Here is a 14,530-nt window from a genome sequence, read left to right as displayed (position 1 = left end):
TACCTTCAACACAAGAACTTATCCACTATAAATAAAATTGAAGCCACACAACAAAATGTGTGCACAGCTCTCTCCCCCCTTTTCCCTCTGATCGCATGACCCCCCTTTCTCCAACCTACTGAAAGTGCTGGAATCCCTTCCCTCTACCACACTTGGACACATTAATCTCTACTGCTCACTAAACACAAACTCCCAAATCAGCCATATTCCCCTAGACAACTGCTGCTATTTTCTGTCCTCTCCATAGGGCTACAACAAAATGGCGGCCGTACCTACGTGCACATTTAAATAGCTTTCTCCAATTCTTTGCTTTGACCTAGCGATAATCAGTTAGAATCGCTCTACATCTCATTAACACACCGCAGTAAAGTTTAAGGCAGGACAAATAGAAATTAAAGGACACGTTTTATGGACTACAATAAAATGGCGGCTTCTGCTCTAAAGTGAGGACACATTCGTCAGAAAACGTGTAATCTAGGTCACATAAACCCAGAAAGACAATGTGACGAAACGCCAGCTGTATACGGTATATTATTTCCTGTAGAGGACTTGAAGGGTCTGTATGGCAAACCAGGAAGTAGTTGGTCGGCCGTGGAACGCACATTGCGGAAGTGCTGGAGCCACAGGGCGGAAGTGAGAGGGGAGCTTCCGGTGTTTAGAGGCGAATAATGAAGATAGAGGGGAGGCAGGCAGCTGGTTACAGCTAACAATGTATGACAGTGACCATATTCTATTCATTATCATTACTGGGGCCTGGGCTGTATATTATCACTGGCATGGGGATTATTATACCACAATGTAGAAAGTGGACACTCCTGAGAACTGCATTTATTATTCTCAGTACATAAAGTGGATTTGTTGTGAGCCCAGTAGCAGAGCTGGGGCATAGCATTCATGTGGGGCAGGATTACGTAGGTTGGAGGCATACTATTCATTTTGAAGGGTCATGTGACACAGAAGTGACACATCATTGGCCTTTTCCTGTGTTTTTCTGAAATGCGCTCTTACAATTGCAGAGGTTTCACCATGGTTGGCCCCACCCATGAGGAACGGAGTCCATTAAAAGTTGCATCACTGAGGATGGAGAAGGAGCGTATTCACATGACAGAGAAGATATTAAACCTGACCCTGGAGATCATCTACCTGCTGACTGGAGAGGTGAGGAGGATTCTGGGAGGTCACGTGACATCACTCTTATCTCTATTAATAAAACACAGACCGGACTGGCGAGGTGAGGAGGATTCTGGGAGGTCACATGACATCACTCTTATCTCTATTAATAAAACACAGACCTGACCGGAGAGGTGAGGAGGATTCTGAGAAGTCACATGACATCAATCTTACCTCTATTAATAAAACACAGACCTGACTGGAGAGGTGAGGAGGATTCTGGGAGGTCACATGACATCACTGTTATCTCTATTAATAAAACACAGACCGGACTGGCGAGGTGAGGAGGATTCTGGGAGGTCACATGACATTGCTCTCATCTCTATTAATAAAACACAGACCTGACCGGAGAGGTGAGGAGGATTCTGGGAGGTCACATGACATCACTCTTATCTCTATTAATAAAACACAGACCTGACTGGAGAGGTGAGGAGGATTCTGGGAGGTCACATGACATCACTCTTATCTCTATTAATAAAACACAGACCTGACTGGAGAGGTGAGGAGGATTCTGGGAGGTCACATGACATTGCTCTCATCTCTATTAATAAAACACAGACCTGAGCGGAGAGGTGAGGAGGATTCTGGGAGGTCACATGACATCACTGTTGTCTCTATTAATAAAACACAGACCTGACCGGAGAGGTGAGGAGGATTCTGGGAGGTCACATGACATCACTCTTATCTCTTCTAATAAAAAACAGACCTGACTGGAGAGGTGAGGAGGATTCTGGGAGGTCACATGACATCACTCTTATCTCTTCTAATAAAACACAGACCTGACTGGAGAGGTGAGGAGGATTCTGGGAGGTCACATTGTGACAGAACCCACTGTCACTGTGTGTTTTAAAGGGGGCTGTCCTTCTACCCACAGACTATGGCCCAACAGAGAACGAGTAACTTGGGGACAAAATGGCATTGGGATATGGGGCATCCGAGATCCATCACACACATGATATCACTTTATCCCTATTAATAAAAGAAGAATTTTGTCCTTAATCTAAAAAAAAAATCTTGAAGTCTATTGAGGGACACAGGAAGTTTTTTAATGTCAGGTTATACCGTCACCTACAGGTGTGTTAAACAAAGAAAATCATAGGCCAAACCAGAAAAACTCCTATTCGCAGAAAAGCATTTCCGAGAGCATGATCATAAACACAGAGGGACTTGTGTCCCTCAAGGGATTCCAAGAAAATTATTTTATGATACTAAAAACCTATTTTCTATCATTTCCAATGAGGGACACAAGTCATGTCTTCTTGCAACATCTAATAGTAGTCCAACTAAGAGGTGGAGAGAGGAACAAAACGCTAACCGGCCCACGTACAAACAGCAGACTTGGGGACTGCCTGCAGATCAAAGAGCAGCCTGAAGGACCTTATGCTGGAAACTGGCATCAGTTCAGGCCGGAGCATTCACCTGGTAGAGCTTAGAGAATGTGTGAACAGAAGACCAAGTATCTTTCCAATCTGAGAAACAGTAGCCTGATGATGAAGAGCCCAAGAGGCACTTATAGCTCTAGTGATGTATGCCTTAAAGGGGTTGTACAGGTACATTTATTTTTTTCCTAAATAGCTTCCTTTAAGCGGATCTCCACTCTAAAGTGGAGTCCCGCTGATCGGAACCCTCCCCCCCTCCGGTGTCACATTTGACACCTTTCAGGGGGGAGGGGGGTGCAGATACCTGTCTACAGACAGGTATCTGCACCCACTTCCGGCCCTACGATACGGGCAAAGGACGGGTTTTTTCCTTGCTTCCCGTCCGTCCCCCGTTGTATGCTGGGAACACTCGGCTCCCAGCACACAGCGGGAGCCAATCGGCGGGCGCAGCGCGACTCGCGCATGCGCCGTAGGGAACCGGGCAGTGAAGCTGGAGCGCTTCACTTCCTGGTTCCCTCACCGTGGATGGCGGGGGGAGCAGCAGGGTGACGAGCGATCGGCTCGTCATCTGCTGCGATCGGCGCTGGACTCCAGGACAGGTAAGTGTCCTTATATTAAAAGTCAGCAGCTGCAGTATTTGTAGCTGCTGGCTTTTAATATATTTTTTTAGTGGCACATCCGCTTTTACCTCAGTGCAGTCCTCCTTCACTTAAAGCGGATGTGCCATTAAAAAAAAAAATATTAAAAGCCAGCAGCTACAAATACTGCAGCTGATGACTTTTAATATTAGGACACTTACCTGTCCTGGAGTCCAGCGCCGTCCGCAGCAGAGGATGAGCGATCGCTCGTCTCTTTGCTGCTCCCCCCGCCATCCTCAGTGAGGGAACCAGGAAGTGAAGCGCTCCGGCTTCACTACCCTGTTCCCTATGGCGCATGCGCGAGTCGCGCTGTGCCCGCCGATTGGCTCACACGCTGTGTGCTGGGAGCCGAGTGTTCCCAGCACACAACGGGGGACAGACGGGAAGTCTGGAAAAACCCGTCTTTTGCCCGAGACGTGTGGCCGGAAGTGGGTGCAAATACCTGTCTTTAGACAGGTATCTGCACCCCCCTCCCCCCTGAAAGGTGTCAAATGTGACACCGGAGGGGGGAGGGTTCCGATCAGTGTGAGTTCCACTTTAGGGTGGAGCTCCACTTTACCTCATCCTTCCATTTTGCTTTTAAATGTCCTTATTTCTTCTGAGAAATCCTCACTTCCTGTTCTTCTGTCTGTAACTCCACACAGTAATGCAAGGCTTTCTCCCTGGTGTGGGGTGTCGTGCTCGCCCCCTCCCTTGGACTACAGGAAAGTCAGGACACCCACTAACACACAGCTCCTTTCTCTATCTGCAACGTAAAGAGTGTCCTGACTCTCCTGTAGTCCAAGGGAGGGGCGAGCACGACACTCCACACCAGGGAGAAAGCCTCGCATTACTGTGTGTAGTTACAGACAGAAGAACAGGAAGTGAGGATTTCTCAGAAGAAATAAGGACATTTAAAAGCAAAATGGAAGGATGAGGTAAGTGAAGGAGGACTGCACTAAGGTAAAAATTGTACCTTTACAACCCCTTTAAGAGAGAAGGGGAGAACCCAATCTCTGAGACCATAGGCTTGCATGGTCCAACAAATATAGAACACCGCTCCAATCAGTCCACATAATACCCCGTCACATTGATGTGCCCGACGGGCTTGCAACCGAAGGAACTTGAAAAGAAGACAAAAATCTTTATTGTAACAAATTGCCAGTAAATGACATCACAGCACTGGGTACACAGGAGATCGGTTGACACTTTTCACTCTACAAAGCGCTTATTCAGACCACACGTGTGTTATGAGTAAGTGCTTTTTAGCGCGAAACGTGTCAACAGATCTCCTTTGTATTCCAGTGCTGTGATGTAATTTGTTGGTAATTTGTTACAATAAAGATTTTTGGAAGCGTCCTACAAGGGCATTCGGCCATCCAATTCTTCTCTCCAAACAAGCTTGGGTTGTGGTTTGTCTGAGCCACCGTGAAATAGTGGAAAGAGAAGTTGGACAAAGAACGAGTCAGTCCTTCTGAAAGTAGGTAAACCCTTTTCATCCCAAGCTACATTCAGGCAATGAAGGAAGTCTCAATCTGATGAGCTGGACAAATGGACGAAAGAACGATGTCCTGGTTGAGGTCAAAGCCCGAAGTTCTGGGCCTTAAGACAAACTCAACACCACCTTGTCCTTCTGTTAGACCAGAATAAGTTCCTTACAGGATAAAGCTGGCAGCTCTGGAAGTTTTGGGTGAGTAGCACCTAGTAAATGGCAACAAAAAACAGCGCCTAGTAAATGGCAACAAAAAACTCAACCTTGTGATTCAGAATGGAAAGGGGAATATGTGCCCATAAAGTACTCAGAACTCGGCTCAGAAGGCTGCCATTTGTCATGAGAAATATTCCAAAAGACTGGAAGAAAGGACTTCCTTGAATGCAGAGCAGGAATTCTGAGTCACCAAGCCAGAGACTACCTAGTCTTTGGTGGCAGAAGTTTGTTTGCCAGTGTCCAATCTTCCCGTCGGTGGCAGTATAACCACACATTACAAAAATCCCTGTGTCCCTCAATAGACTTGAAAGAAATATAGATCTGACCAGAAAGATGAGTAAGGATGAGCTCCGGCATGTTCGCATAGTCCACATGCAAAGCCCGTCAGGAAGTGTGCACGGCGCTGCGCTAATCACATTTCCCGATCTCTGCAGCCGAGCATCGGGACAATGTCTCCCTGGCTGTGATTGGCACAGCGCCGTGCACACTTCCTGGCTTGCTCTGCACGTGGACTATGCGAACACGCTGGAGCTCATCCTTCGAGATGAGGAGAATTCTAGGACTTATCTCTGGTAATAAAACATAGACCTGGTTGGAGAGGTGAGGAGGGAATGGGGATGTTGAAATTTATTTATTACCTTTTTTTTAAAAGAATTTTGGACCTTTGAAGAAATCTGGTGAACAGGTATCGCTTCTCAATAGCAGTAATCCCCAACATTTAGAGGGATGGCACAAAAACCCACATCTCATCATGGAGCCTCCACCTCCCTCGCTAACCCCAGAGAAAGACAACAAAAAGATTCTAGAAATTACCCAGAAGATGATTGAGCTGCTGACGGGAGAGGTGAGCGGTGCTGATAATTCTGGGACATTATCCAGTAACAGAGAAGGGATGTGTCTAGATTAGGGGTCCTCAAACTATGGCCCAGGGGCCGGATCCGGCCTGCCAGTGTGATTTACCCGACCCACGGACTGCCCCTGTAATATCGCAACAATCCCCCTCCCCTCTGCTACCTTTTTATCACACAAGATGAGAAACACGAAAGGTCCGGACAAAAGGCGGATCTTTTGAGTTAAGCAGTGGGGCGGTTTCATCAATCAAACACCTGCCTTTCACTAGCAAAGTCCCGCCCTTTGTCCGGACCTACCATGCTTTGCTTCTTGTGTGATTGACGTAGCAGAGAGGCTGAGTGCTGGGATGTTATAGAAGGGACGGCAGTGTAATATCGATGGGGGATCTGTGATAGGGGGGGAGATCTGTGATGGGGGGAGATTTGTAATGGGGGAGTCTATGATAGGGGGCTATGTGAGGAGAGGAGTTTTTGTTGGGTGGTTTTTGTGATGGCGGGATCTGCTATAAGGGGACCTGATATGGGGACTTTTTGATGGGGGGAATCTGTGATGGAGAGGAGTCTGTGATGGGGGATCTGTGATGGGGGGGGGTCTGTTATTCTGGGCTGAGTTTGTGTTGGGGGGCTTTGTGATGGGAAGGATCTGTTATGGGGGCTTTTTAATGGACAAAAGTTTGTGGTGGGGGGTCTGTTATTGGGGGCTTTGTAATATAGAGGAGTTTGTGATGGGGGTCAGTTATTGGGGGCTTTGTGATGGAGAGAAGTTTGTGTTGGGGGGGTTTTGTGATGGGGGGGACTAATATGGGGGAATCTTTGATGGGGGGGGGTCTGTGTTGAAGATGGGTTCTGTGATGAGGGGAGTCTGTGAAATACTAATAAGTTTATGTTGATTAAAATTGTTCTTTATTTTAAAAAATGTATGTGTTTTCCAGAATGCGAGATACAGTTAGCACAGGAATTAGAATTGTTTTTCTAACAAAAAAATCAGGGGAAGTGTCTCCTTTCTGCGTGTGGGAAACACATAAATGCTATATTAGAGGCATATTTATATCAGCAGGAGCACGTAGAAAACGACAACAGGGGGCTCAATTAGAATCTTTGCTCGGGGATATCAGGAGGCTAGAGACTTTACATAAGAAATCGCAGACACTCCTGAGAGAGAAGGAACTAACCTGCTTGCGAGAGAAATTGAATGCCCGGTTAACAGATAAAGCAAAAGCAGCAATGACCCGGGGTAGACAAACTTTTTATGAATTTGGTAATAAGCCTAGTAGGATGATGGCTAATGCATTGAAAGCGACAAAAATACGAAACTATATAGAACGTATTAAAACGCAGGGTGACACATTGGTAAATTCATCACAGGCAATTGCTAAGGCATTCCGAGACTACTATGTGGGCCTATATCAATTAGAGACACAAGAGGGAGCCAGGATATGTAAAGAAGAGGAGGCTAAGGCATATATAGAAGCCTCGGAAATTCCCAGATTGACGGACAAAGAAGCAGAGGACATTGATGGCCCAATCACCATTGAGAAATTTTTGGAGGCCTTGAAAACATTAAAACCTGGTAAAGCATTGGGCCCAGATGGATTTACCCTATCATACTATAAAACGATTGCAGATAAACTGGCACCAAGCTTTGTGGAGGCGTTTAACTCGATACGAGAAGGGCAGACAATACCAGTTGAAACGTTGATGGCCCATATAATAGTGATAGATAAAGAGGGGAAAGATCCGGCTCAATGTGCAAGTTATCGCCCAATCTCATTGCTAAATGTGGACCTAAAGATTCTTACGAAAATACTCTCAACCAGACTACTACCACATATACCTACCTTAATACACTCTGATCAGGTAGGATTTATGCCAGAAAGGGGAGGTATGGAGAACACGCAAAGAGCCATAAGTGCCATACATTACGCTCATCATCATCAAAAGCCACTAGTGTTAGTATCCACAGACGCAGAAAAAGCGTTTGACAGAGTTGACTGGTCCTTCCTGAGGGCGACCATACAACATATAGGATTGAAGAGGGGGATGTAGAACTGGGTTATGAGCCTATATTCTACTCCAAAAGATAGAATCAAGATAAATGAGGTACTTTCAGAGCCCTACTCTATCAAGAATGGAACACGCCAGGGCTGTCCATTATCCCCTATTATTTTTATTCTGACACTGGAGCCATTTTTAAGAACTATAAGGGCCAATCCAGATATCAGGGGCATCAGCTTAACAGGAAGGGAACATAAATTGGCGGCATTTGCGGACGACCTGTTGTTTTTTATAACTCTCCCAGCATTGTCCCTGCCGTCATTAATGACGGAAATGGATAAGTATGGGAGACTGTCTAACTTTAACCACTTAAGACCCGAACCAAAATGCAGGTAAAAGACCAGGCCCCTTTTTGCGATTCGGCATATTCCATGCCACCAACCCAAGACAGCTTATCCGACACTCCACAATCCAGCAGACACGATCCATATGGATTTTCCCCCAAAATAACGAGACACAAGCTCTGTTCTCTGGTTCCAATGGTAACTGTAACATTGTGTGTTGTCAGGTTCCTATAAGATGTCAGGATGTCACTGTCTATTTCTCCATGGAGGAGTGGGAGTATATAGAAGGACACAAGGATCTCTACAAGGACGTCATGATGGAGAAGCGGCCGCCCCTCACATCTCCGGGTAAGAGGAGACTTTAATTTCTTGTAAAGGAGAGAAGAGTATTGAGGATCCCCCTAGATACACACATCCTCTGATATAAAGACATAGAAACAGTGTATTCAGTCAGTGTGTGTTTCCTACAGATGGATCCAGTAACAGAAATCCCCCAGAGAGATCTCCCAGCCCTCAGTATTCCCAGAATACCATACAGGAGGATTACAACAATCCCCCTGATTATTATGTAAGTCCTTCTTGGATGCTAAAGTGAATGTATACTGTGTCGCTTGCACAGCCACTGTGGTAATATTGCAAACTATTATTCCATCTAGGATGATGATGACGATGATGATGATAATGGTGACGACGATGATGATGATGTTATTGTCATCAAAGTTGAAGATATATACGATGAGCGCATGTACGGGAGGGATTATGAATCTCCTAAAGAAAAAGAACTTCCTGCAGAGATAACCAAAGCTAAGAATGTGAATGAAGGTAATGTGATGAAGGCCTCTGCTCTTCTGGATTTACTTGCAGGACAGCACTGGTGGTTGGCATTTAGCATTTGCTCAGGTAACCAGTGTTGTCTCACGTTGCAAGGGGACCAGTAATTCAGTCCCATCGGCATTAAGGCTGCATTCACACCTAGGCGTACAAAATCGCGGCGCTTTGTCCCGCGAATTGCGGTGACAAATTGCGGCGTTTTGTACCGCGATTTGCCGCGATTGTGAATGCAGCTTTCACCCCCTCTATGGAGATGGTTCACATCTCCTATGCCGAACGCCGAAAGCCGCCTGAAAAAAAGGTCCGGGACTTGTTTTCACGCGGCAGGCGTACGGCGTTCGGCGTTCAGATGTGAACCATCTCCATAGAGGGCAATGTGAAATCATCCCTCCAGCGTCTCAGGGGCGGCTGCGGCAACGCACTACAGGCGTATATACGCCTAGGTGTGAACAGGGGCTAAAGCAAAACTGAACCTTCCTGTCTTTTACAGCCAAGGAAGCTGCCATCTTGGCCTCTGTTTCATCTTCAACTGCCATAATGCTGCACATGTGATCAGTTATGACTCCAACCATTTGATGGGTTGACAGTTTAGTTGAAAAAACAATCAATGTGACAGTTATATTCCTGACACATGCCAGAAAGATAACTATTCTTTGAGACTGTTAAATTGATGGGTTTAGTTCCGCTTTAACCAATTGCCAACCCACTAATGTGGCGGGGCGGCACGTGCAGTCAGAACATGTTTGCCGTGTGCCTGCTTCAAGTTTAGGAGTGTGCAGTGCGCCAACTCTGTGGCCTGTCTGTCCACTGGAACCTTGTGGATTGCGGATTCCAGTACTCAGGGCCCAGTGATCATGTGATTGCTATGCAAACACGTGACCACAATGTCAACAAAGCTGCTATGAATGGATTCGGTTATAACAGCTGTGTTTCATATGATATGATTGGTCCACAGCTATCACATGGTACCTGGGCCAATTTTTTTTTTCTTTAACCACTTAACGCCCGCCGCACGACTATTTACGTCCGCAAAATGGCACGGACAGGCAGATGGGCATATATATACGTCCTTGCCTTTCCGCGGGTCGGGGGTCCGATCGGGGCCCCCCCCCCCCGCTGTGTGCGGCGGGTGGATTCCCTCGGGGAACAATCCGGGACGACGGCGCGGCTATTCTTTTATAGCCGCTCCGTCGCGATCGGTCCCCGGAGCTGAAGAACGGGGAGAGCCGTATGTAAACACGGATTCCCCGTGCTTCACTGTGGCGGCGCATCGATCGAGTGATCCCCTGTATAGGGGAGACACAATCGATGACGTCAGACCTACAGCCACACCCCCCTACAGTTGTAAACACACACTAGGTGAAACATAACTCCTTCAGCGCCCCCTGTGGTTAACTCCCAAACTGCAACTGTCATTTTTACAATAAACAATGCAATTTAAATGCATTTTTTGCTGTGAAAATGACAATGGTCCCAAAAATGTGTCAAAATTGTCCGAAGTGTCCGCCATAATGTCGCAGTCACGAAAAAAATCGCTGATCGCCGCCATTAGTAGTAAAAATGTTTTTTTTATAAAAATGCAATAAAAATATCCCCTATTTTGTAAACGCTATAAATTTTGTGCAAACCAATCGATAAACGCTTATTACGATTTTTTTTTACCAAAAATAGGTAGAAGAATACGTATCGGCCTAAACTGAGGAAAAAAACAATTTTATATATGTTTTTGGGGGATATTTATTATAGCAAAAAGTAAAAAATATTGCATTTTTTTCAAAATTGTCGCTCTATTTTTGTTTATAGCGCAAAAAATAAAAACCGCAGAGGTGATCAAATACCACCAAAAGAAAGCTCTATTTGTGGGGAAAAAAGGACGCCAATTTTGTTTGGGAGCCACGTCGCACGACTGCGCAATTGTCTGTTAAAGCGACGCAGTGCCGAATTGTAAAAACGCCTTTGGGCATTTAGCAGCATATTGGTCCGGGGCTTAAGTGGTTAAAGAAATGTAAAAAAAAATTAATACATTTTTTTTTTTTTACATATTGTCACCAGTGAGCGACACTGTACTGCACTGGTAATATATATATATATATATATATATATATATATATATATATATATATATATATATATATATATATATATATATATATATAACATTTCTTAATTTTCCAAAAAAATGTGGCCAAAAATTACAATTTCAAAAAACTTTCCATGCCTCTTACTAAATGACTCAGACAGAGTGGATGGCAGAATGAAGTAAAGATGAGTATGTGCTATTAGTTCTATAAACTATATGGCCAAACGTATGTGGACCTCCGCCAAATCAGTTTCGTTCAGGAGTTTCCAGTGAAGGTTACTGTTAATGCTAAAGCACACAGATACAGGTTAGGCAATTGTGTGCTTCCAAACTTGTGGTAACAGTTTGGGGAAGATCCTTTACTGTTCCAGCAAGACTATACCCCGTGCAGGAAGCCAGCTCCATGAAGACATAGTTTAACCACTTAAGGACCGGACCAATATGCTGCTAAATGACCCAAGGGGTTTTTACAATTCGGCACTGCGTCGCTTTAACAGACAATTGCGCGGTCGTGCGGCGTGGCTCCCAAACAAAATTTGCGTCCTTTTCTTCCCACAAATAGAGCTTTCTTTTGGTGGTATTTGATCGCCTCTGCAATTTTTATTTTTTGCGCTATATACAAAAATAGAGCGACATTTTTGAAAACAAATCAATATTTTTTACTTTTTGTTATAAGAAAAATCAAATAAACTAGATTTTAGTCAAACATTTAGGCCAAAATGTATTCAGCCACATGTCTTTAGTAAAAAAAAAATCGCAATAAAAAAAAAAATATCTATCTAGCGGGAACAGCGACACTAATACAGCGATCAGAAAAATGATCGCTTAGTGACACTGGCAATAGGGAGTGAAAGGGTTAACTAGGGTGGTGATCAAGGGGTTAAAACTTTATTAGGGGGGGGGTACGGGGGCTACCCTGGACCTAACACTAACTGCCTGTCACACTGACACTAAATGCAGTGATCAGTACATATATCCGCAGGTCATAATTAGACCTGCGGATAAAGGAGGAGCTATAGTGGTACTTTCAAAAGAATATTATTATGAAGAATTGGAAAATCAACTGCAAGATTCTAGTACATACATTAAATTGAGAGGAAACCCTACGAATGAATACAAGGAAGAACTAATTGATTTGGTACAAAGAGGAAGGGACAAAGGAGTACTTCATAAAAGAGAATTTAAGTACTTAGTCCCTGATAATTGTAGGGTGCCTATTATATATACAATTCCGAAGATTCATAAGGACCCTCTGAGACCTCCAGGTAGACCCATCATCAATGGTATTCAGTCCATAAATGCAAGATTAGGACAGTATGTAGACAAGTTCATTCAACCTTTGGTCCCACAAACAAGGACCTACCTAAGGGACACCAAACATCTGATTCAGATTTTGGACACTGTAAAAGTTGAAACATCGGAGAACTACCTACTAGCAACTGCTGATGTGTCCTCGCTCTATACTGTTATTAATCATATAGAAGCAATCCAGGCATCAAAATGGGCTCTAAACAAATTTGGGTCACTTGTGTCTAAATAGAATAGATTTGTGTTGAGATGTTTGGCATTCGGCCTACAACATAACTATTTTTGGTATAGACAGAAGTACTACCGGCAATTAAATGGCATTGGCATGGGGGCAAAATATGCACCTAGTGTTGCCAATGTCTTTATGGCCGAGTGGGAGGAAGTTGCTATTTATCAGAACTTGCCAGATCAATTGGTTCTGTATAAAAGATTCATTGATGATTGTATTCTCATATGGAAGGGAGATGCTGAATCATTAGTCCAATTCTTTGAGAAATTGAATCTCAATCAGAAAAATATTGTACTTACTTATACTATTAATGATAAAAAGATACAATTTCTGGATTTAGAAATTACACTTGAAGCTCATAAGATTATTCATAAAACCTTTTTCAAACCGGTAGAACGGAATAGTTATATTCCGGTAGATAGTTGCCACCATGACCCATGACTCATCAACATACCGAAAGGTCAGCTAGTAAGAATTCGCAGGAATTGTACCGATCCCCAGACCTATTTGGAACAAGCCAACTGGATTGGCGAGAAATTTACCAAAAAAGGATATGATAGTAGCTTCATACAGATGCAAATAAAAAACGTGTTGGACATACCCAGAGAGACATTAATTGAAGATAAGATAATAAGTAAAACCATGGACGACCATATACCAATTATTTTGAATTATAATGTCCAACATAGACAATTGGAATCGATCTTCAAACGGCATTGGTCCATATTGCAAGCTGATCAACAGCTACAATGTATACTTCCAAGTATGCCAAGGGTAATCTATAGACGTGCTCCCTCTTTGAGGGATTTGGTGGCAAAAAATGTACCCGATCCTCCCACCAAATCAAACACCCTAACCTTTTTTCAAGGAAAGGGTTTTTTCTAGGGCTGCGGAAATTAACGATTAATTGGTCGATTAATCGTTAATTTCTTTGGTCGATTAAAATTATTTTGATCGATGACGATCCGCGGAGTGAGCTCCGCGGTCTCGCCCATAGGAAAGGCCGCGGCTTCGGCCTAGCTCCGGAGCCGCGGCGCGCTGACGTCATCATCACCTGCCCGCCTGCTTGTATCTTCTTCCCTTGCGCACGTGTGTCCATCGGCTACTCTGCAGATGGGTCTGCCTGCCTGATAGTCAGGTAAGAAAGGACAACCATCTGTGTGTGGTAACATTATGGGGCAGATGTATATATTCCTGGAGTATGGGGACAGATGTGTATATTAAAGCATGGGGGCAGATGCTGTAATGTACACATCTGCCCCCATGCTGTAATGTACACATCTGCCCCCATGCTGTAATGTACACATCTGCCCCCATGCTGTAATGTACACATCTGCCCCCATGCTGTAATGTACACATCTGCCCCCATGCTGTAATATACACATCTGCCCCCATACTGCAAGAATATACACATCTGCCCCCATGCTGTAATGTACACATGGGGGCAGATGTGTATATTCTTGCAGTATGGGAGGCAGATGTGTATATTAAAGCATGGGGGCAGATGTGTATATTACAGCATGGAGGCAGATGCTGTAATGTACACATCTGCCCCCATGCTGTAATGTACACATCTGCCCCCATGCTGTAATGTACACATCTGCCCCCATGCTGTAATGTACACATCTGCCCCCATGCTGTAATGTACACATCTGCCCCCATACTGCAAGAATATACACATCTGCCCCCATGCTGTAATGTACACATCTGCCCCCATGCTGTAATGTACACATCTGCCCCCATACTGCAAGAATATACACATCTGCCCCCATGCTGTAATGTACACATGGGGGCAGATGTGTATATTCTTGCAGTATGGGAGGCAGATGTGTATATTAAAGCATGGGGGCAGATGTGTATATTACAGCATGGAGGCAGATGCTGTAATGTACACATCTGCCCCCATGCTGTAATGTACACATCTGCCCCCATGCTGTAATGTACACATCTGCCCCCATGCTGTAATGTACACATCTGCCCCCATACTGCAAGAATATACACATCTGCCCCCATGCTGT

General features: G+C 44.6%; 1 protein-coding gene across 2 annotated transcripts in view; it reads left to right on the top strand.

Annotated features, from left to right (window-relative positions):
• Positions 1-517: 517 nt before the first annotated feature.
• Positions 518-14,530, top strand: part of LOC120909885 (gastrula zinc finger protein XlCGF48.2-like) — a 61,989-nt gene continuing 47,976 nt past the window's right edge. The window contains exons 1-3 of one of the 2 annotated variants that reach the window (XM_040321668.1): positions 518-711; positions 1,017-1,158; positions 5,527-5,718. In XM_040321668.1, the coding sequence (XP_040177602.1) occupies positions 1,027-1,158; positions 5,527-5,718 (324 nt within the window). In that variant the 5' untranslated portion in view covers positions 518-711; positions 1,017-1,026. The other variant, XM_040321667.1, reaches the window with a different exon arrangement.

The sequence above is a fragment of the Rana temporaria genome, chromosome 8, assembly GCF_905171775.1.
Source record: "Rana temporaria chromosome 8, aRanTem1.1, whole genome shotgun sequence".
Classification (NCBI taxonomy): Eukaryota; Metazoa; Chordata; class Amphibia; order Anura; family Ranidae; genus Rana; species Rana temporaria.
The sequence above is the reverse complement of the archived record's forward strand: the minus strand, read 5'-3'. Positions and strand labels throughout refer to the sequence as shown.